This window comes from Sylvia atricapilla, chromosome 13, assembly GCF_009819655.1.
Source record: "Sylvia atricapilla isolate bSylAtr1 chromosome 13, bSylAtr1.pri, whole genome shotgun sequence".
NCBI classification, from domain to species: domain Eukaryota; kingdom Metazoa; phylum Chordata; class Aves; order Passeriformes; family Sylviidae; genus Sylvia; species Sylvia atricapilla.
In genome coordinates this window covers 17,832,823-17,856,657 of record NC_089152.1, presented here as the reverse complement: position 1 = coordinate 17,856,657, position 23,835 = coordinate 17,832,823, and the positions used below count along the sequence as shown (strand labels likewise).

The 23,835-nt window shown below is 46.1% G+C and overlaps 2 protein-coding genes across 6 annotated transcripts in view; both read right to left on the bottom strand.

Moving 5' to 3' along the window:
- The window catches only part of BBS4 (Bardet-Biedl syndrome 4), a 35,132-nt gene extending 20,222 nt beyond the window's left edge, over positions 1-14,910 (bottom strand). For both annotated transcript variants that reach the window (XM_066328671.1, XM_066328672.1), the window contains exons 1-2: positions 14,058-14,910; positions 12,301-12,352 (exon numbers count right to left, since the gene is read on the bottom strand). In XM_066328671.1, coding sequence (XP_066184768.1) covers positions 12,301-12,352; positions 14,058-14,180 — 175 coding nt within the window. In that variant the 5' untranslated portion in view covers positions 14,181-14,910. The remainder of the gene's footprint in view (positions 1-12,300; positions 12,353-14,057) is intronic.
- A 1,010-nt stretch (positions 14,911-15,920) lies between these two features.
- The window catches only part of ARIH1 (ariadne RBR E3 ubiquitin protein ligase 1), a 49,144-nt gene continuing 41,229 nt past the window's right edge, over positions 15,921-23,835 (bottom strand). For 2 of the 4 annotated variants that reach the window (XM_066328677.1, XM_066328674.1), the window contains 5 exons: positions 20,977-21,107; positions 20,821-20,877; positions 19,827-20,100; positions 19,267-19,379; positions 15,921-16,687 (listed from right to left, as the gene is read on the bottom strand). In XM_066328677.1, coding sequence (XP_066184774.1) covers positions 16,603-16,687; positions 19,267-19,379; positions 19,827-20,100; positions 20,821-20,877; positions 20,977-21,107 — 660 coding nt within the window. In that variant the 3' untranslated portion in view covers positions 15,921-16,602. Of the gene's footprint in view, positions 16,688-19,266; positions 19,380-19,826; positions 20,101-20,819; positions 20,878-20,976; positions 21,108-23,835 lie in introns of all 4 variants that reach the window. The other 2 variants (XM_066328675.1, XM_066328678.1) reach the window with 2 other exon arrangements.

Sequence of the window (23,835 nt, the reverse complement as noted above, 5' to 3'; positions counted from 1 at the left end):
TGGAAAACATTTCACAAAGCCATTCTCATTTTCTTGGTTTTTCTTTCTTAAATTCTACAATATCCACCTAGATTTATATTAGAGCTGAGAATTAAATGTGCACACTAGCAATTTAAGGTCAAATACCTTCTAAAGAAGGTTCAACTACCCTAAAACAAATAGAAAGCTGCAGTCCAAACAAAAAAAGTAATCCAAACACACAAAAGAGTAATCCAAACAAAGAAGTAATCCAAACAAAAGAGTAATGCAAACAGGCTGAGCTTACAGAAATGCACAGATCAGGGATCCAAACGTTCCCCAGTTCTGCTCTGCTGTGGAGTATCTGGATCTTTGTAAGTAAGGCATTTTAATAGGCGTGTTTCCAGATCAGATTAATTGATTTCTGATGGCTTTATGTTTCCCATTTGTCCTTCTTAAGAGTGAAAGGATGAAGGGAAGAGTCAAGAGGCTGCCTAAATAGCCACAAATGGACTGAATCCCCACTGTTTCACATCTGAAGCCCATTCAAAGGCTACCTAATTCATTGACACTCTAATTATTTCCCTGTGTAGGTTATTACCAGTGCCAGAGTGTGACAGAAACACAGAACTTGGGGATGCTGGAAATGTTCTGCCCCATCCCTGGCAGTGTCCAAGGCCAGGCTGGATGGGGCTTGGAGCACCCTGGTCCAGTGGAAGGTGTCCCTGCCCATGGCAGGGGATGGGATCAGATGGGCTTTAAGGTCCTTTCTAACCCAAACCAGTCTGGGATTCTATAAAAGCAGCTGGAGTTGTGTGCCCTTCCTGCCTGGCATCTCCTGGTGCCACCATCTGATATGAAACACCAAACCTGACACACCTGGACACTTCCCACCTTCTTTTGCAAGTATGGATTGAAGGACAGACACTGCAAACTCCATGTACCCATCAACATTCCACAAACAGTCAGAACCGAAGTATCCTTCACCATTTTGTGCCTATGAATGCAGCCTCAAATTGGGAAATCCTGCAGCTGCCTGACATAGCGAATAATCAAAAGATCTCCAGACACACCCCACAAGGTCTCCAACCATCTGTTTATGCCTTACTGAAAGGGTCAAAAGAAAAAATCCCATTAAAGGTTAAAATATACACAAATGTTGTGGGTTAAGATAAGATGCCAATACACCAGAGAGGGGATGGAGGACTGGTTGTTTAATTCCTGAGGGAAAGAGCTTTTTCACACTTAGGAGACAAGAAGGATGCTACACTGCACTCCCACACCATGGAAACGCCTGCTGGGAACAGGGATGGGAAGGAAGAAATGCTGAACGTCAGACTGAGGGCTGAGCAGAACATCAGGCTGCAAAGGGAGAGGGGAAAACCCAAAGAATTGTCTAAAATGCTGGGATGGAGAGAAAACGGAGAAATCAAAAGCCACAGTGAGCCTCAGGAGTGAGCAACGTTCACATCTGCAGATAAAGCAGCTCTGCCCAGTGATACACTGAGCTAAGGATAACTCTGTGCAACTGGGAAAACACAGGAGATCTTATGCTCCTAAAAGTCATTTGGAAACAGCAGCAAGGATGACTGAAGACACGAATTGCTTTTTTTCTTCTTTCTCCCTAAGACAAGCAAATTGAAAGCAGGCAAACAATTCTGATGTCAAAATCTATGCCTAAATTCATGATTAAATTTGACACAGGAGTGTATTTGATCCCCTCAAAAATGGCTGTGGGAGGTAAAGGATTATTACCAGGTTCTGTGCTCTATTCAGATGCAGAAAGAATTAATGGAAACCATTTATATACCTCTCCAGAGCCACAACCATCTTAATCTGCCATTTCTGCTTTCCCACAAAGCAGTGGATACCTGCTCCTGGTGCATTTATCTCCCTCAGGATGCTCCCCCAGCCTGCTGATAAGGGCTGTTGCAGAGCAACGTGTCACTGCATTCTCCTGAAGAAAATGGAAATACAAATGCCTGGCTATTTGGGTCTCGAGCTGCAGAGAAAGGGAATAGAACACCTTCCTCAATATATGGACCTTCAGGAGTTTCTCCTATGTGACTCCTGTATGAAGACACACATTTCTTTGTCACCCCTGGAAATAATCCAGGCACTGTACAGGCACAGACTGGAAAAGTGTAGTTTACATTCTCCTAGCAGTGAAGAAACAAAATGCCATTATTTGCTGTAAATCAATCTGCCCAAGGGCCAGTCCAGGAAAACACAATCATCAAAGAACTTGGTATCTACATCAAAAAGAGTTTATAACTTGCATAACTGTCTTTTGGCCTCTCTTTTGTGAGACTACAAAAGTCCTGTGCCAGGGAGTCAGGCACCAAATATATGATTAAATGCCTTTGAAGTGTGTTTTGATTGAATTCAAAAGGGAATCCATCTGATCTCCTCGCTGGCCAGTGATTGATTGCACAAGCCACTTCCAGCAATGTGATTTTTCTTTCTGACAATGCTCCTTTAAGGAAGCCACTGGAGCAGAAACCCTGACAGAATCTGAGTAAGATCATCAGGTTTGTATCTGTGCTGCTCTATCATCACTCTTCCCCTTATTCATCCTCTTATAGATTTTCTCAAAGGACTGAAAAAAAAATAATGAGTTATTCCCTTTTGTGTAAACCTCCCTAGGAAATTATTTTGTGCTTGCATCTTCATATTGGGTAATTATAGCTTAGGGATGAACTATCACACAGTGGGGTTTAGATTTAATAAAAGGGCTTCAAATTGCTGTAAAAAGAAGAGGGGGGAAAAAAGGCCCCAGAAAGCTCTTACGAGATTTCGTGGGGGAAATGATTGCTGAAGCACCAGCAGTAAGAAGTGGCTCAAGAACACGTTTCAGTCATCTCAGAGGGGATAAAAAAATTCAGAGCCCAGCCCTCCATCCAATCCAGATTATTGGAAAGGGTCTGAGCCCCAGTTCACCCCTTCCAACTCTGAACCCAACCTGCAGCAACCTGAGCAAGAGCGGCAAAAGGGCAAAAGACTCAAAAACGACACAAAGAAGAATTTGTTATTGCCCAAAATCCCTAATAACCTAAAGCACACATAACATAGAGCACAAGGAGAGGACAGAAAAGCTTTGCAAAGGCAGTTAAATAGAAGTTTTGGAGGTTTTTTTATTCTGCAGTAGCTTCACAAGCCACAGTCTGGATCCACTGTGGTAGGTACCACATATGTGGGAAAGGTTTTCCATAAGGATTCAGCTGTCCCTTTCCAAATTCTAATTCAAAATTCCATGTTGCAAAATAGCATCATCCAAGAACAGAGATATTTTCAAATCTAACCAATACCCAAGCAGTGCCTCAATTCTCTGTCGTGACATTTTGATATTGAGGCAGCACAAGCACAAATGAATTTCATAAAGTCAATCTGAGAATCACAGGATGGTTTGGGTTGGAAAAGACCTTAAAGATAATCAAGTCTTGCCCCCTTGCCATGGGCAGGGACACCTTCCACTATCCCAGGGTGCTCCAAGCCCTATCCAGCCTGGCCTTGGACACTTCCAGGGATCCAGGGGTAGCCACAGCTGCTCTGGGCACCCTGTACCAGGGCCTCACCACCCTCACAGCCAGGAATTTCTTCCCAATATCCCATCTAACCCAGCCCTCTGGCAGTGGAAAACCACTGCACCTTGCTCTGAAGAAATCAAAGCAGGAAGCTGGGCTGTGGCAAAGCCAGAGAGATGCAGGTTCTCAGCTCCCATCATCAGGCAATGCTCACTCAGACACACAGCAGCAGGACTGGATGGGTCTGGAGATTCAATCCCCACTTCCAAATAATTCCAGTCACTGCCTTAACAGCAAACTCCCAATGGCATAAGCACAGTCCACCTGTGGCTGCAGGAGAGCATCCACATCTGAGAGGCAACATGTGGATTTCTCTGCAGAGAATTCTCTGCCCAGCCTCCTGTGGACGTGTGCTGACATTACTGCCAGGATAATTTCCACTCCCAGTGCTTGGGGACGGCTCAGGCATAGCTGTGGTCACAGCCCAAATGCAGCTCCGTGCTCTCCTATCCATGTTAAATAAACATGGATGGGGAGGATGAGCCCATCTGTGCCTGTCTCCTTTTTGCCTTGAGCTTCACGAGCCGCCAACGCCGAGAATTCCACTACCGTTTGTAAATCCAGTGTCAGGGAGGGAATGAGCGTCTTCTGGGCAAAAATAACATTAAAATAATAGGGCACACACTCCAACAGCTTCTACAGAACAACACCAAGCCCTGCAGGGAATTGGATTTTCCAAAACAAGGTATCACAATGGATGGAAAGCGTTTGTAAGCTCTAATACCAATCTTCTAATCAAGATTTAAAACTAACAGACTGCCTTGGTGTGAGAGGAGCATCCTACAAATTTCTAGCAGAGCCAAATTTAACAAGAAATCCTCTTCCTTCTTCAGACTCTTTTACTGAGACTGTGGCAGTATAAATACATTAGAGCTTTGAAAGAAAACTAGCACAGAACATTGCTCTTCCTACGCCCAGATCCATCCTTGGAGTTTGAAAATGGAGCCGTTAATGTATTCAAAACCCAGTAATAATGAAAAATAACCCCAAACCCCAGCACTCAGAAGAGGCTCTACGAGCTGTATTTCACTCACCATGTGTGAGTGAATGTATGTGAGAATAGAGGTGTTTGTATGCACAAATCCCTCTAAAATGGATATAAACAACAACAACAAAAAGGAGCAGCTTTACACTGCAGCCATTCCCTGTAATCCCTTTTTCCCTCTGTTTTCCCGTTTGCAAATTGCTGCTGGAGCACCTTTAAATCAAGCCCTAAAGCCGTGTGGTTGCTCGTTATTTACAGTCAGCTGGGGTTAATAAAACTCATCACACAGAGCCCGGCGCTGGCGAGGAGCCGTAACTCATCCCCGGAGCCGCCTCCCGCCGTTTAATCGCTCCACGAGGTGCGGGCAAAGCTGGAAGGAGCCTGGAAAACAGTGGTTTAAACAACAAAAAAAAAGCAGCATTTCTGACTCTCCACCTCCCCCTGCAGGAAAATTAGCCAAGGATAGATGAAAGACTTCAAAATTGTATCTTAAATCTGATTTATACTCTAGGGCATGGGGGAAAAAGGGCATTTTCTCTTGCTACTTTGCACTGCATAAATCTCATGGAGTTGCTTGCTCAGATTTGTGGGATTTTTTCTGATTTAAGACATTTACAGTTCTGAGTTACTCCAAAGAAGGATGGTTTCAATTATGAAATAAATACACTGATTATTCAATTAATTTGCCCCATAAATAGAATTATTTTATTCGATTATTTGTCTTCTACTATGCGCTGCTCAAGTTGAACCTTAAGGCGAAGTGGGATGATCTGTAAATAAACAGAAGCTGGTGAGATACCACTGTGCAGTCCTGAATCCATCTGGGGGGGAAGAGATTTACACACATTAACACAGGTACATGATCCTGATCATTTACTCCATAAAAAGTTTAATTCGGGCCTGATAATGCCCAATTCAAATCTAAAATTTGATTCAAACAAATAACACTGGAGAGAAATTTAGTAACAAATGCCTTTAATAAGAAATCTGAAGAAGTATGATCTTTCTGAATAATGAGAACTGAAAGTTTTCAGTGTGTTTGCTCTGCATGAGCCAATTTTGACCATCAGCGCTGACTACTGAGCAGAGATGTGCTCAGAACAGAGGAAAACCAAAAAATAGGGGAAAAAACCCCAAAACCAGGCTACTTGACACGTTGATTTCAAGTGTCTGAGAATACAGACACCACACTTGGAGATACTCAAGGATCCAAGTCCTGGCATGACATCCCAACTCTTATCTTCTCAGTTTAAACCACGTCCTGGTGGACACCTCTTGTAGGCAAGGTGGAGTGTGAGCTCTCTGGGTGTCTGTGTGCCAACCCTGCTCCCAGATTTGGGAAGCAGAGCACACCATTGCCAAGGCGTGGCATTAAAATGCCTTATGAACAGCAGAGGTGGTCTGAGATACTCACTGCTGGCTCCTCGCTGTCTCCTCCCACAGCAACACTGGGATGGGAAGTATTTCCCTCACCAAGTGGCTGCAGGCATTCCCAAAATAACCAGCTTCTCATTAATTCCAGCATCAGGAGCAAAGTGGTTTGGGGATTTCCAGTCTAATCTTTCCTTTGGCTTTAATTCCTATGCTTAGTCTTTTTCTGTCTACGGCATGAGGTAGTTTAGATGGAAACTCAAACTAAAATCCTTATAAGGCATTTTTAAGAAAAGGTTTTCCTTTAGAAAGGAAAATAAAATTCCAGCATGGAGAGGAAACTAAATTCCACCCATGTCAGTCTTTGACACTTCCCACTCCATAAGGAATAGCACCTGGAACCTGTCCTCAAATATTTTAAGAACATAGATATATACACAAAAAAAATACAGAATCTGGTCTTGCAAACATTTCAATATTCCCCTACTACAAGACTCTATAGTTTGAGTTCTTCCAGCCTCATTGCCTCAGGATGAAGTTTTCCAGGTGGGAAATCCCAGTCTATCCCAGGATGAACATTTGCCTGTGCATCTTCCCTACTGCACAAATGTGTTAATGATATAGTCTTTAATTACACAGCCACAGAAGCACCCCCTGCCTCCATCTAATTAGAAATATAAAAATGAATCACAGTCAGGCAGGGAATAAAATTGAGAATTATGAATAAACCAGTGACTGAATCCCAGGACTTGCAGCATGTCTAATGCAGCTGGAAGCGTAAGCAGTGAAGGGGACAGGCCCTGCCAGGAGTGAATGGAGATATTTTTTATTCAACCAGCCCTCAGTGAGCTGCTCCTTGCTCAACATGTCCCATCATTCCTGTGCCACAGATGCTGGTGGAGAGCGGGGCTAAATGCAACAGGTGATTATGTCACTAAAGACCCAGATGCTCCAATTCCAGCTGCACAGACATGGGGAATTCTGGCTCTTGAATGAGCTGCATCTCCTTCCAGTGTCTGAAAACACAAGTGACTTGCCTTGGGCTGTCTCCAAGGTAAAGGAGAGGAACAGGCATCCTCAGGAAGGGATTCATCCCAGCACAGGTGGCTGGGAAAGGTCAGGGAATGGCACAGATGTCCTTTCCACTGACTGAACATGGAGCACGAGTGATCTGCTGAGACTTGTTCTGCATCAGAGACACATCAATGCAGAGAGATGAATCCCACCCTTCCTAAACTTGTCGCTTACTATTTTTACAGAATTATTTTTAAATTCCCACTAGGAGATGCCATTTTATTTTTACGCAGCATGACAACAAACTGCAGCTGAAGGCTTTAAAATCAAAAGGAACTTGCCTGGCACCAAGGACGTTCAAAGGAGCTTCAAAAAATGAATTTACCTGTTTTAAAACCTGGGACTAAAATGTTCCCTGTTATGCTGCCTGCAAAGGATTCCCTGCTCCCGTCAGTACAGATATTAATGTACACACACAAGAGGGCAGAGCTGTGCTAGCACATTCCAATTTAAATATTACCAGCTCTTTGCAGTGCAGGGATTACTGGGCTGTTATTTTGGGGAGAAGAGGATGGATGAAGTGAAGGATATTATAGAATTTAATTACCCAGAAATGATAATCCATTTTTTAATCTCACTACTCAAAACTAGCAGCTGCATCAGATCCTGAGCATCACACACAGCACTCACAGCTCCCCACTTATCGGCGGGATGGAAATACCCAAGTCTCTTACATAAAACAATGATGTAATTACCAACTAATCTAGCTTATTTAGGAACCAATTTCTTCCCACAAGGTTGGGGGTTCACATGGACTAAAAGATCTTGGCTTGCACGTGGCCAAATGGAAGCGAATGGGTACGGACAGATAAGGGCTGGGTTGGCTCCCTCCAACCACGACATTCCCACTAAGGCCTTTTCTTTCTGACACACTTAGAAGTATTAATTAATTTAACTCAAGGGGGTTGTTTTTATCTGGATTTCTCAGGCAGCTTCACTCTTACAAGTTCAAAGGCAGCTTTGAAGCCAGCGCAAAGAATGGATTTATATTGATTTAAGAAACTGTATCAGAAATTCAGAAATGATCAGCACTGCAAGTGCATGGAATCGACTCCACGGGGTAGAGAGTTCCTGCTCTTCAGATTAAATACTCACAGAATCCCTTAAAACATCTGCAGGAGCAGGAGGGATCCCCGCTGGTTCCTCTGGGAGAGCAGGAGCCACCCGGAGAGACAGGACAGCTCATCAAAAGCCACTTAGCTATTTCTGCATCATCTGAGCATGATTTATTACCTAAGAGCCACATTTTGAGATTGTTTATTGTCACTGGCACTTCCTAACCAGAGCCACCCCCCAACAGGCCAAGCAGTGCATTGCAATATATCCATTTATATGATACTTTTCATTTCATGTCTCCAAATGTTTTGTTAATCAAAAGCCTGCAGCATCCAAAACCTGTCACTGGATATTAGGCCAAGCTTGTGGTTGATTAATGGAAAGCAACAAAAGCCAGAGCACTTTGCCAAAGGTCACAGTTAATTCCTTGCTTCAAACCCTAGAAAAAAGCATACTTACAAAGCATCCAAAAAATACCCCAATGCCCAGGCCTGAGAGAACACTTGATCTCTGCTAACAGTTTTACAGGGTTTTCATTTTGAAAATTATCTACCTGACCCTTCCTGTAAGGGTAGAGGTGGCTGATGACAATTCAGAATTCTTATTCTTGACAGATTAATGGATTTTTAGGACAAGTTCTTCCCAGTGATTCAAGCAAAATCCATTTTGCTTCAGTGAGTTTATTATACTATGTACATATTTAGGATTCTACCTTGTCATTAAAACACCATCAGTGCACCTCAGAAAGTCTGAGGTCTCATATTCATGTAGAAATCCAAATGCATTTAAAATTGTCCCATTAACCTCTGAACTGTTATTAGACAAACAGGAGCTCAGAACTTACTCTCTAAACATTTTTTCCACAATAAAGAGAAATAAATTCAAGTTATGTTCCATAAAAGTCAACAATACAAGCTGGCAAATGTACTTCTGCACTCTAGCACTATCAGATCCTATAAAATTATTTGATTTGCTTGCATGGGAAAAAGTAAGTGGGAAGATGGGAGACAGCCTATCTCAATTCCAAACCAGTAAAGCATTTAGGAAAATATCTGATTAATTTAGAATGCAGGAGGGAAATTAAAACCCCACCTCAAGCAGGCTGACATTAACTCCTTATCACTACAAGGAACAGAGCTCCCTTTATTCCACCCTCGCTTGGGGATCAGCACAGGGAGAGTTATGGATCTTGATGGAGCAACAAAGGGAATTGATTTTTGGAGCAGCTCTCCCAACGGGGGATAAAAGCAAAATAATGAATGTAACTCCTGTATCAGCTGCTGAGGGATGATTGTCACCAAGCGTGGCCACAAGATGCTTGGAGGGAGTCACCTCCACCCACGCTGTTAATTCAGATCGTTGTATGGAGAGATTGCAAACCTGATTCCACCAGCACCATCTGCTCCAGAACCTCTAGACCTCCTTCACCTTGTTGAACACACATCCTCTTCCCTCAGAGCTGGCCTGCCTGCAAGCCAGACTCTCCCAAATCCCAATTTTCAGGCTCTGGCAGCCCAACAGCCACACGATGGATCAGCTACTTCACCAGCAAATTCTGCCTCCAAGCTCAGCGTTATTGTTTTAAGAGCCACACAATCCAGCTGCTAAACACTGATTGCAGGTTCCACCTTTTCTTGGCTCATGGCAGGATCACAGGAGGAAAGCAGGGAACAGTGAGGGGGAGCTACTCAATTCATGTTCAGTATATCCAATGTATTCAGACCTGCATGGCTGAAAATGTGGCCTGCTGGTTAGAGCCACAAACCTCAGGTGTGTACTTTTGTCATTCCGATGATTTTTGGCAAATTTGAGACTCCGTTCTCAGAAACATACAATTAATACCTCACTCCTGCCCAGTACAAACACAGACAGGCTGAACAGATGAATGCAGCACTGTGATGGTTAACACAGGGCCTCAGCAATGACTTGGTCCCACTCTGCTGCACCTGTGTGCAACCACATCATCCAATACTGCTCTATTTGGGCACGAATTCTGCCCACACCAAACTGTTCACATGGTCTCTGCATTTCACAGACCTGTTTGTGCTAATGTTGAGTTCAGGATTTCTCTTGCCAGAGAAAACATTGACACCGAAGCTTTATCCTGCTTGAAAACACAATGTAAATATAAAAAGGCAATTGCTGCAACAGAAAGTGGCCATTCAACGTTTAAAATGTCAGTTTAAAATAAGTTTAGGAGCCCTCTCTGTTCAAACAGCACTGATGTAGCCTGGCTCCTAAAGTTCATCGTAATTCTCCTCAGCTAAACTAAAATGGGATGAGATATTTAATTAAGATGTTCTACAAATATTCTATTAAAAAAACCCAGCTGTCATGGGAAAAAAAAAGATGCTGCTCTTTCCTGCCAAATTCCACAAAAACATATCCAACATCCCTTGGTTCTCCCTCCTCCTCTTTTCCATGCCCCATGTCCCCCACCCACACACAGAGGACACTGTTACATCACTCCAAGTACAAATCTTTTTGCTGCCCTCATTTCCCAGAGATTAACGATCAGGCAGCTCAAATCAGCTTTCCTCAGTGCACTGAAGTCAAATATTAAATGGCAAAGCCCAAAGGCTTTGAAGGCAATTCAGTCAGAACGACCCGAGGTGTGCCAGGCACTGGGGATGCCTCAATTTACCTTAAAGGACAGAAAAGAGAATTACAAAAGTCACAGGCTACAGGATTATTTTTTTTTTCTTTAAATCATCGTAGTTTACTTGGAACCAAGGGTTGTGTCATTATAAAAGGGAGATCCAGAGTTACAAAAAAATGGGAATTGCACAAGGAGGCAGAGCAGGGTGGGGGTTATGGAGGATGAGGAGATGGGAGTCATAACCTTTATAGGAAAGGACAGAGATGAAATAGCTCAGCAGGGAGCCCATCAGTGCCTCCATGGAAGTCAGACTAATTGCCTCAAAGTAACCAATTTAGAGTAATTTTAGAGCAATCCTTGCTCTGAAAGAGTTGAGGGTCAAGATAAAAGTAAATTCGGGAGTTATTTTTACTTGCATGCAGGCCTGAAGCAGCAGCAATCTTCTCCTCTTCTCTGGGCAAGCTCCCAAAGAGGCCTGGGCTGGTGTTGAGACCTCAAGCCCCATCTCCAGGACAGCCATACTCTGCTCAAGGGCTGGAATTCTCTTACCGGGAATTGGGACTATGCAAGGTTGGCCTGAGCTCCCCAGAAGCAAAGTGGCTTTTCCAGGTTCCCAAGGCCTACAGGCACACAAAAAGAACCCAGGAAGGCAGAATGGCATTGCAGTGCCCAGCTGCCAGTCAAACTCCTTTCTACTGCCAGCATTATCCCAAGGCAGTCTCCATCCCAAGGCACATCGGGGCAGAAAATGGCCAAAGGACTGTGCTCACTTTGCTGAATGCAAAGGCTAGGGAAAAGGAGGATGGCTTCTGGCTCTGGCAGTAAATACTTTTAATTAGAATCTGAATTGATGGGACCATCTGCACACCCAAGAAAGGAGAATCCACCAAAAAGCAGCCCAAATGCTCAGCTCAGGTAGGCACAAAAGCTCTGCAGTGACCAGATCTGAGCTGGAAGGGGAGCAGTGCCACAGAGAAGGAAATACTCATTGTGTGCGTCAGCACAAGTCCTGCCTCAAGAAAGGGGGAGAGGCTGAAGAATTTACCAGATCCCTCAAAAACAGCAGTATTTGGTCAAACATTTTGATCCAACAACAGAAATTGTATCTGTTCCAGTTCAGATTCCACCAAGACTTCAAAACAACAATTTGCACTGACTGAATTAACGCATTTTCAGTATTAAAAAGAAAAAACAAACAAAAGCAAAGAAACAATAATTAAACTCAGTCACAACCTCCCTGATTTGATACCACTTTCACTACAAAAACTGGAACATGTGGCATAGAAAAAACTCCACAAGACACAATGTTTGCTTCCCAAGATTATTTCCAGAGCAAGACATCATTCTGAAGAACCCAAAACAAACCCGTTACTATTTGAGAGGATAAATGAGTATCAGACTCATTAAGAGCCCCATAAGTAAGTACACAATAAAATAAACAGTCTCACAGATTATAAGCAAACATGATACAGGCTGTGGCTACAGTAAGTCAGCCAGGAACAGCACTGAGCTCAGAGAGACCCTGGAAAAATACTGGTACTCAGCAAATTACAGTCTAGACAGTCTCCTCTTTTCCCAGAGGACATTTATTTCCTCCTAGACAGCTGCAAACACTATAGAAGAAACCTTAAAACCAACCTGCCCAAGAAACACAATCCTATCTTCAAACAAACCTTTTTTAGGACGGGGTTTTGTTGGTTCTGTAGCCGCTGGCGATGAAGAAACCTGAAAAGACAGAAACCAGGAGTAGTAAATACACCAGGCAAGGTTTCTTGAAGCTCTGTTCCAGAAAATAATCAGAAAGGACAACTGGCAAATCCCAAAGGAGGGCATAAAAATAGCAGCATTGCTGCTGGACAAACTCTGCCCTGTCAAGCAAGGCAGAGATTTCTGTTCCACAGCTCGATTAAATAAACACCCTCACTGTGCAGCACATCCCTGTTGGTGGGGTCACTTCTCATCACCAGCATCTTGGGAAGTCATCTTTACCTTCCAGAAAAAAACAGTACTGGAGCATTTAAGAAGCTAATTAGAGATCACAGAGAAAAAGCGTCAAAAACATGTATCATAAAATATTTATGAAGTTAATTAGGGCAAAGCTGTTGTTCCCAGGGAACCATGTGAGTCCACAGGATGTGAGCACAGGGATATCCCATCACAGGCAGGGCAGGGAACCTCCCCCAGCAGACACTGGAGCTCCCTGTCCATGGAAAGTGGAAAATACATTAATTTTATATGATTTTCTTACTTTGCATCAGCCATCAAACCTTCACAGAAGAGAAACGGGTTTACATAGGAAAGTATTTTTATTTTTCACTTTGCTTTTTGGGGAAGACACAACACAGGATTTTATACACCTGTGTCACCACCCTTCTCCTTAATAAAGAATTTTTAAAATCAGAGATTCAGTCAATCTTTGTCCTTTGCACTGTTTTGGGAACATTTTCTAGTTGCATCTTTTTTTACTGGAGATGGGGCAAATCAGAGATGCTGAGACATGAAAAGTAACCCAAGAAAGGCTCTTTTTTTGTTGTTTGTTTGGTTTGTTTTGTTTCTTAACAGTTTCTAAAATTTGAAACTGACTTTTCTGATTCCTATTATGAAAAACGGAGTTGCTATTTTCCTGGAATTACCCAACTCCAAGCACTTCCTCCTCAGCAGAAATAACCAACACAAACCCCTCACTTTTTTATATATTGCATTTTTTTTCTATCTGCACACCCCTCACTCAGCTCTGTTAAGACTTTCCTGGAGTTTCTCCAATTTCCTCCCCACCTGAGCAACTTTCTAGTCACCCTTTTGTCCAGATCATTTCTGAATACACCGAACACGCCAGGCCTGGCGCGGGGCTTCAGGGCAACCACCCTCCACCACAAAAACCTAAGGAATTATGGAATGGGTTGGGTTGGAAGGCACCTTAAAGATCATTTCATCCCTCCCCTGCCATGGCAGGGACACTTCCACTGTCCCAGGCTGCTCCAAGCCCTGTCCAGCCTGGCCTTGGGCACTGCCAGGGATCCAGGGCAGCCAGAGCTGCTCTGGGAATTCCATCCCACGGCCTGCCCACCCTCACAGCCAGGACTATCCCATCGATCCCTGTCCCCTGGCAGTGGGAAGCCATTCCCTGTCCCCAGCCCCTCTCCAGCTGTCCCGGAGCCCCTTCAGACCCTGCCAGCGGCTCGGAGATCTCCCTGAGCCTCCTTTTCTCCTCAGCCGCTCCTTGTGCTGCAGCCCCTTCCCCTTCTCCCTTACTCTTCCTTAGCTCCAGCACCTACTAATGGATTATCAACGTTGATGACTTCAGCAAAGGCTGAATCCCCCTCACGTTTTCTATACCAAGCGTGCAGATTTAAAAGTCGCTCTTCAGAAGAACTTGCCGGGGCCGCCGCCCCTCATTTCCCTTCCCGTCCCGTCCCTTTCGGCCCCTCACCGTGGCGTCCGGCGGCTCCGCCATGGCGGCGGCGGGCCGGGGTTGCCATGGCGACCGCCCTCCGCTTCCGGCGCGGCCATGGCGCGCGGGGCATGGCGGGAAGGGCTGCTGCCTCCCCCTCATCCCCCGTTCAACCCGAAAAACACCCGAATAAACAACAGAAATAATAAAATGCCCGGCTTTTGGAAGGTTTTATTGGGAACTCCGCGGTGTAGAGGGAAATGAGGCCGGCAGTGTGGAGGGACGGCCCGGGAAGCGCTGAGCGGCCCCGCTCCCTCCCCGCCCCACAGTAGCAGCAGAGAGGGAGGTTGGGATGGCGGATTTGGTTTTGTTTTCCTTTGTATTTCCACAGTGTCTGGGGGGATGGTGTCCCGCCAGCCAGGTGATGCACCTGCGAGCGCCTGAAACCCGGAGGAAAGGAACTGCAGCAGGTTCTCCCACGGAACAGAGCTCTTGTCATTGTCTTTAGGTTTGCCAACAGCCATTGAGGCATTGAGGACGCCGCACACCGGGGCTCCTTTGGAGTGGAGTGCCCACACCCATGGTGTGTTCCTTTCGCGGAACACGCAGTGAAAACCCAACGCCTCTGTGCTTGCACCTGCCCAGCCCACCACGCTCCAGCTTCCGAGTGTTTGAAGGCACGGAGAGAGAATTCCCAAGGGGAATGGCAGGGCCGCTCCCACGCAGCCCTGCGCCATCCCACCCCTCCAGCGGCACCAGGAAAAGCACAGCGAAAGCGGCTGCACTCCCTCACGTTTGATTTCCAGGGCAAATAAAGGGACAAGCAAGCGTACAGGGACAAAACCACATCCGTGGGACATCGGTGAAGGGAGCCGAGGTGACCCCGCTGCCAGCTGGAAACATCCCGTGTTACACCTCTGCCTGGGATCTGCCTTTTTTATTTGACCCCTTCCAAACTTCCATCCCCTGGAAGCTGGGCAGAGCAGCAGGAGGCTTAGAAGACACTTTTGCCTGGCGAAAAATACCACAGAAGGAATTCCTATACAGGAGTAAATTTAATAAAACCACCACCACTTGTTTACTTTAACATAGCTCTTGTTACAGAAATCATAAAAATGGACTCAGTAGCTAAACTCATTAGTTCTTTCCCCTTTTAATTGAAAAATACTCCGCTGATTTCAGCTTCTACTGCACTAGATGGAGTGTTAAATAGTTGCCAGGACAGGACGCCCAGGGATTGAGCCCAAAACAAACACAAAGACAATTCCATCAGCTTTCCTTTTCAATGTTACGACTCGTTATAATGAAGTGAAAATTAAAACAGCAAGAAAGGGTCCATTTGACAGATGAAAGGGGGAGGGAGAGGAGATCCACAGCCGAAATCTCGCAGAAGTCTTTGGAGAAGCGATGCAAAACACCCCTCTCCTTTGTCCTGCCTCGGGATCCAAAACAAACCTCTGAACACACACACACACACCATACACACCACACACACACACGCCTCCTCTGGGATCAGAGCACGTGTCCTGCGTGCACGAGTGGGAACACAGAGCTGGATTTGGGCAGGTAAAGATCTGGGGCCGAAAGTAAACCAAGAAAAAAAAAAAAAAGCAAGGCATCCTGAACCAGAGCTCCAGGAGCTGCGAGGGGCCGCGTCCGTCGCCAGCAATGGATACACACACAGACCTGGGGGACGCCCTGGACAGAAAGGAACTGCAGGAAGAGGAGAAACCCAACTGCTCTGGAAAAAGCCTTCCAAAAAGAAAAAAAAAATAAAATATATATATAGATATAGATATATTCACTACACCAGCACACGCTTCCCCCACCCCAGCCCAGGGAAAAAAAACCAAAACCAAAACAAAAGAATCAAACTGAAAGAAAATGCACAGCAAATAGACATAATCTTGAAGATTTTTAAAGAATAAATATTTTTTTGTAATTAAACATTATGCAAACACGTGCCACGCTTGCTCTTTGTCCATGCATATGCGCTATATACAACTTTGAAAAATACTGTGTTGTCCTCTTTTTGTTTTAAAAGTCATATACAAAGGTTGGGGTTTTTTTTCCTTGCTGTGTACCCCCCTCCTTCCCTCCCCAGAAATTCTCTTTACAATGAGCCAATCCACATTCATCCATGTACTTGGGTGGCAGAGAGGAGGAGGGGGGCGGGAGAGCCACCCCCCTTACCAAAGTCCATCAAAATGGCTGGTTTGGACATGAAAAGCAGTGTCAAGAAACTGGTTTAAGTTTCATCTGTACTACACACAGAAAAAGAAAGAGAGAAAAGAAAAAGGAGTCGGCTTGGAGGATGAAGCTACGTTACAAGTTAAAGTTGGAGGGTTTTTTAGTGCGTCTGTCACACTCTTGGCCGCCTAGAATACTGTTGTACAATGGTTTATCTACCTTTTTTTTTTTATTACAATATAATTTACTTAATTTTTCTGTTAACAAAACAGAATCCCGGTACTACAGACCAGCGGTGTAAGAGGCGGAGCAGCGCCCTGGGTGGGTTTTATTGGAATTGCATGAGCACTCTAGGATGGGAAAGGGTTCAGAGTTCATTGCTGCGGGGCCAGGCTCAGTCCTCGATGTACTCCCACAGGTCCTTCTCGTAGCCTTCATGCACGTGCTGCAACAAAACCCTCCGCCGGCTCTCGCAGTATCTGCAGGGGACAGGGACAGCATGGAAAAGGCACGTCAGGAATCGTGGAGCATCCCTGGCACCGAGTTATCCAAGCCTACAGCATGCCTCACTGCTCAAAGAGGTGATCCCCCGAGAAGGGAGTTTGTATTTACAGCCCATTAACAGTGCTAATTAAGACTTCGGTTGCTCCAGTCACTCAGCTCCAGGTCCCTGGCTGGAAAACCAGTGTGCAAATTTGGAGTTTTTTAGATAAAAGGATCCCCAGAGCCTTTACAGCTGAGAAACTTTCAGGAATAACTGGAAGAAGAGGAGGAAGCACCAGCTGTGGTTTGAAAAAGCCTGAGCACAGGTTGGTGGTGACACATGGAATGGGATAAGCTCTCCTCAGACATGGGCTGGTGCCTGCTCTAAGCCCCACCAGGACAACAAAAAGCCATGTGTTAGCTGGGAAAAACTAGCTGGAATTGTTCAAGGCCGGGTGGGATGGGGCTACCTGATCTCATGGAAAGTGTCCCTGCCCATGGCAGGAACCAGACTTACTTCCAACCCAAACCAGTCCATGATGAAAACCTCATGAGTGCTGACAGTTTTGTTTCCCAATGGAGATGGAAGAGGTCCAAAGGGTTACTGTTCTGGCTGGAGAGTAGGTTTCACCTCACATCCCACCATGTGCCTCTCAGAGGGACACTACACCCTTGGAGTATTCCCACCTATGCTGACTGAAAACTGCTGCACATAAAACTGATCCCAGAGTCCAGTCCAGTCCAGTCCTCCCAGGATCACAGATCCTGAGGAGAAGGGATATCACAGAACACAGCAAAGGATGCCACGGTCATTTTGGGTGTGTCAGAAGATAAAAAGCACAGAAACATTGAATGAGTTCAGATTCCAAGAGCAAACTCTAAATAAGCATCTGAGAGGCTCTGGCTGCTGGGAACCCAGCTTGCTTGGCAGTGGTCAGACATCCCTCAGGAGAAATCTCCCAGTGGGAAGCTATCCCACAATACACACTAACAACACCTGGCAGGAATTCCTCACCTACTGCTCAGGGCCTTATCAGAGTGACTGATTTATCCATGGGAGCAGCTGTGGCTGCTCTCACTGCTGTCAGCTGGTGCAAGGGAAACCCCTGTACACAAAGTCCCATTGATTTTCAGGAGCATGTGACGGCCAACACGCTGTCTCTGCTTTCCAAACTTTAGTTATTTTTTCTGCTGGTTGGGTGTGGGGGGCTTAATCCTGTTTTCTAGATATGTCTTGGCAAGCAAAGAGATTCAAACAGCTGAAACCAAACCAGCCTGGAGGGCAGCTCCTGCAGCTTCCCAGCTTTCTTTAAACCCACCTCGATGACATCCTGCTCCCAGTCTTGCATCAAAGGGCACCGTGCAGGACATGATTAAGACATGACTGAACTGGTTAATTAGGGACTTGCACGGGCTTGACAGATGCATTCTTTCTTCCCAGAAATGTGAAGGCAGGTTTGGGATACTGTTTCCAAGCAATTCAGGCTATATTAGGTTTTAATATCATCCCTACAAAAGCATGTAGGTTCAGAGGACTGAAGTAAACAAGGAGCTTCATCTGAAATATCAAATTAATGGTGGCCTTAAAGAATAAATTACAAAATGTCTTCAAATAGAAGGTCAGGAAAGTCTGTCCAGCTCCAGCTATGCTGCCAAAGTTGGGCAGGATAAGGCACCAAATCTTAACAGCTCCTGCCACGCCCCACAGTCCATTGAGTCCTACAGCTCACCCTCCTTTGGATGTTTTCTTCCCCCTAAGCCAGGCATAACAAATTCAGTGATTTTGGCAAAATGCCTCAGAAATGCAAGCCCTAATCCTGTGACTCATCCGCATTTTCAGCTTTGTACTTTTCCACTGTGCAGAAATTATTCCCCTGGGACTGAACAAAGCACTGGCATCTGTGTCACCTGGACCCCAGTCCCCTGCTCTCCTTCCCAGCTGGGCAGGCTGCTCTCTCCCTCTTCCTTAGGGACAGCTTTCCTACACCCACGTTTTGCACAAATGGACCCAGCAGACAATTAAAAGAGCCAATTGCTCTCTGCTGGCAGCTCATCCTAGGCCAAAGCTGGCAGCTTGGAACAACAAAGTCACTCCTTGTTCTTTGGCCCTCGCTCTGCAGATCCCATCCTGGTGCTGGCCATTCCCACATGCTCCTTCTGTGCAGGAACAGCAGTGTACTGAGAGCCATGGCTTCTGGACACAGGACTTTTTCCATTCCGGGGTTGGATCTTCCAGCTCCTGCTCTGCAGAGCAGATGGAAGGCAGAGCTGGGAGCCTCTCCCCACAGGCTGTCACCTCCTCTGAGAGCCGGTCCCAGCAGGGACACAAATACACACTGCCAGCATCTGCGTGAGGGCTTCTCTAGGAGGATTTGGAGCTGGAGCAGGACAGTGCTGCTGCTCTCAGATATCCAGGGACTGGCTGATCACAATGGGTGGCACAAAGCCAAGAGCAAACAGCTTCCCAACAATGTGGCTCTGGAGAAACTATCTCAGCAAGTGCTCAGGTCACTACCTGGCACAGGGCATGGCAACACTTGGCAGCTTTGAGAGAGAGGGGTATTCCAACACGAACCTGTACTTATCCTGTACTTTCTGCTTTATGTCTTGCAGTGAATCTTGGGATATATCTCGCTCCAGGTACCCAGAAAGCACCTCTGTAGCATTCTCTAAGTCTGCTTGGTTATTCTGTAAAGACAAAAGGAAAAAAGCGTTTAAGGAGGGGTAAAGGAAAGGGGGAGATTTTTATTTCAGCGCACTTGGAATCAGTACCAAAATAAAAAAGGATTAGATATCACGGAATCCCAGACTGATCTGGGGTGGGAAGGGACACTGAAACTCATCCAGTTCCACCCAGTGCCATGGGCAGGGCCACCTTCCACTAGACCAAGTTGCTCCAAGCCCCATCCAACATGGCCTTGAACACTTCCAGGGATGGGGCAGCCACAGCTTTGTGATTCTGTGATTCCTCCAGAGGACATTCCTACACAATTCCCAGAGAGCCTCTAACTTCTGCACAACAGAATATTAAACCAGACTAACTTGGGTAAAAGTGGGGACTAGAAGCCTTCAAGGATTAAATCTTATTTCCTCAGTTTTGCAATCTGAATTCCCGATAACCCCGTTTTCTCCTACCTCAAAGATAATGGACTGATTATTCTTTTTGAGGTAGAAGGCAAAGACGTAAGTGTACATGAGTGTGGCACGACACTGGCAGAGGACGTCGACTGCTTTCTTCAGGAACTGCACCTCGATCCATGACATGTTGTGCTGCTGCATCTCCTCCATCTTCTGCTTCACCTGAGCGTAGAGCTTGTGCTCGAAGCGCAGGCTCTGCATGTGGTTCATGTAGCGGTTGCAGTAGAACAGGTACCTCTGCAGGGCTGCTCGGGATCGCTGTGTTAATTCCCATTAGGGAGAAAGAAAACAAATAGTTAAAACTAAGTAATGGCTGCAAGAGAAGTAAGCCCTTCACAAGGGCTCTTCCTGATCCAGAGAAGGAGCTTCCTTTCCAAAGGAGGCTCCTCTCCCATCGTGTTGGGCAGATGGCTCCACACGGCCCCACTGGCCCTGTGGAGCACCCAGGGCACTTCCCAACACAGCTCTGACATCCTCACTCCCAGCCTTGGAAGCAACTACAATCACACTGCTCAAGCCTCATCGCTTTTGTATTTCAGCCTCTCAACTCAAAATGCTTCCAGTGTCATGACAAAAGTGAGAAGATGATGTTTTGTTGGGGCTTCTTTTGCTAATAAGGAATTCTAATTACTGTGCTTGTGCTAAGAGGGCAATCTCAAGTTGATTATAGAGCAGGGGAAAGGCACCGTGTGCTAAATAGTGCAAGAGAACCAAGATGACTCAATACACAGTCATTAATCTTATTTTCCTCACACTGACAGACCAGCTGTAAAAAAATAACACCACGGGCATGGTTCAACTTGTGTGCTGTGGATGTACAAAGGTAGCACGTACCAGGCAAAGCCATCCCTATCTTAAAAGTCAAAAGACTTAACTGTCCTTTGGATTTGTGCCCGAATCCATGAGTTCCTTCAGAGCAGATGTGTAGGTTTACAGAAAGCACACCACAGGGCCGGTGATCTCCCTCATCACCAAAGGTTATGGACTCACCTCCTGTGCATCCCTTGCTGCCTTTGCATCATCCTCATTGTAGCGATTACAGTTGTACCTGTAACAGGGACACCGATTCCACAGATTTCAGTCCAACTCCGTGCCGTTTGCACCACGACCTCCTCGCCCTTCCAGCAAGGCACGCTCCCGAACTCACCAGGCAGATCCGTGGGGCTCCCAGGGGCCCAGACACACCCAGCAGAACTCCGCCTTGCAGTTCTGGTTCCGACAGACCATGTGGTTGCAGCCCCCGTCCTTCTCGATGGTGACGTGGCATTTCGGGCATTCCTGTCCACAGGACAGAGAGCACCGTTAGCAGGGCAAGCACCGAACCCCAACAGCCTGGGGAACTTGGAAGGGTTCCCACGGCAGTCAGACAGAGCACGTCAAGGGAAATACATGATTTAATTCTTCCCTTTGGACATCGAGATCCTCTTCAGTCAGGCCTTAAAATACTTCCAAACCCGGAGCAGTTAAGATAGAAAAAACTTAAGGAATAACATATTTTATCTATGCTGCTCTCAGAGAGGGACATCGAGTGAGTCACTTCATGACCTTCCCCAAAATCCCAGCAGAGGGGTGGTCTCTAAGAGCCTGGGAAGCATTTCCTCACCAACAAGTGTCTGGTCCACTCTGGGACTGAGACCAAGCCGGAATCACGCTGTCACCAATCCGAGACACCTGCAGCTGTAACATGCCATCCAGAAAGGAGCTGAAAACATGCAGGAAGACTCTAGTGTGCTTCAAAGAACCTGCTGTCAGCTAAAAAGACACTTCTCTTCCTGAGGTGCTTCCATGTTTCCCATCAGGACCCTTTTTTTCCCTTCATGTGACACCTCACTGAAGTCTTTTCCAAAAAAGCTCACACGGGGTTTCCCTTTCAGGAGTAAGGCTTTTGACAAATGTGAGTATCTCAAAGGGCAGCTCTGCACAGGGAAATATCTGGGGAATATAACACCAATATCGTGGTCTCCATGACCTTAGAAATTAACAAATCAACAAAGTAGCAAGTACAGAGAAAAAACTCTATAAATAAAACCAAAAGCATTTTAGGCTGAACCAGCTCTTCATTCCAGCTCATCCCACAACCACACCAGTGTTCATGGCACGAGCCACTTTTTATATATAACACAATACAGCAACAGACATATCCAAAGCAGTAATACACACACCTGTAAAATCAGCTGCAGCTTTTGGGTCCCCTCCCCAGTCTGGAGCATGCCTTTGCTAACCAAAGCAAGATGTTCCTACCCTGCCAATCACATAAACTCTTAGTAAAGGGAGAAAGCAACATGCACAATCTCCATAACTCTACTTGCATACAAGACACAATCCAACAGGTTCTTGTACACCCACTATTACTGCACTTCATATGAGTTTGCCAGTTTGTATTGTAAGGACAGGAGAATTGGCACATCAAACTAATGGGATTAAGCAGCAACCAAGCACAAAAGAGGAACTTTCCAGACCTGCCTTCTTCCCAGTCATCTGTGTTTATCCTTCAGACTCAGTAACTGTACTACAGACAGAGTACAGTAGCTGCTGTGCTGGTCCCCTCAAGGGCACAACACCCAGATGTTCCCTAACACTGTCCACAGGATGGATACTCAGCCAGGGAAGCTTGTTCCCAGTTAGTCAGTTCAGTTCTGTGAACTTCAGAGTCCAAAATGGTCCCTCCTTCAAGCAGAGCACTCAGGGCAGCATCTGTTTCCCTTTTCCAGGCAGCATTTCTCCCTCTTCCAATCCTGCACCAACAAGTCATGACTTAAATTTAGGTTTATGTGTCCCAACTGTGCGGATCCCTGCCTGCTCATCAGCCAGGGTGGCTCTAAGTACAGACAGTGGCCCTGTCCCTGTCACACCATGATGGCCCTGGGGCACACAGCCAGAGCAGTTTTCCAGAGGAGGTTGTGAAGCTGTGCAGTTCTTCTGACACATCTCCTCCCATCAGGTGCCGACATCGCTCGTGGGAGGCGCAGCTGATCCACACAGCTGCAGTGATCCCTCCTGCTGAGCAAAATCCTACAGCTGCAAGAGAGGGAGAACAGCCCCCAGGTGATCTGCCAAGCTGGAGAGGTGCCACAGGCACAGCACAGGGATGTGGGGCCATCTCGTCCCCAGCAAGGCTCGTGCATCATGGAAATTCAAAGACAGCCCTCCTGTCTTTGAGGTGGGACCAAGCTCTCCAGTGTGTCCACAGTGCTCAGGGCTTTGAGCTCTGGAATGCAAACTAGGACAAAAAGACCCTTCCAGGGCCTGAAGGGGCTCCAGGAGAACTGGAGAGGGACTTTTGACAAGGGGGAATGGCTTCCACTTCCCGAGGGCAGGGTTAGGTGAGATACTGGGAAGAAATTGTTCCCTGTGAGGGTGGTGGGGCCCTGGCACAGGGTGCCCAGAGCAGCTGTGGCTGCCCCTGGATCCCTGGCAGTGCCCAAGGCCAGGTTGGACAGGGCCTGGAGTAGCCTGGGACAGTGGAAGGTGTCCCTGCCTACGGTGGAGGTAGAACTTGATTTAAGGTCCTTCCAATCTGAACCATTCCATGATTCTACAATCTGGTTAGAGTCCTTTTCTCACAGGGAATGCCATCCTTTCCAAGCCTTTATGCTCCTGGCTAGCACAGCGCAAGGAAGAGGTGACACAGTATTTGTGCAGATCCCTAAAGCTGTGTAGAAGTGTCAAGTTGAAGACTATTAAAAATTAAAGCCATGAAAAGCACATATTAAAGAAGTAAAGGAAGAAGAAAAGGAAGTAGTAACTACTCAAGTCACCAACACAAGTAGGAGAGATTTATAGATTACTGAGGACAGGGAAGGAAGATCTCCCTGAGAATTACAGCTATGCAACAACCCAACAGGCAGCAAATCAAGTTACTAAACCTGCAGATTATTGTGCACATTATCAGCCACAGTACAACACAGAAGTGACCTCATTAACATTGTTCCACTCCAAACAATTCTGTACTGGGCTTGGAAACAAAAGCCTGGGTGAACCTGGCAAAGGAGAACAATCCTGATTT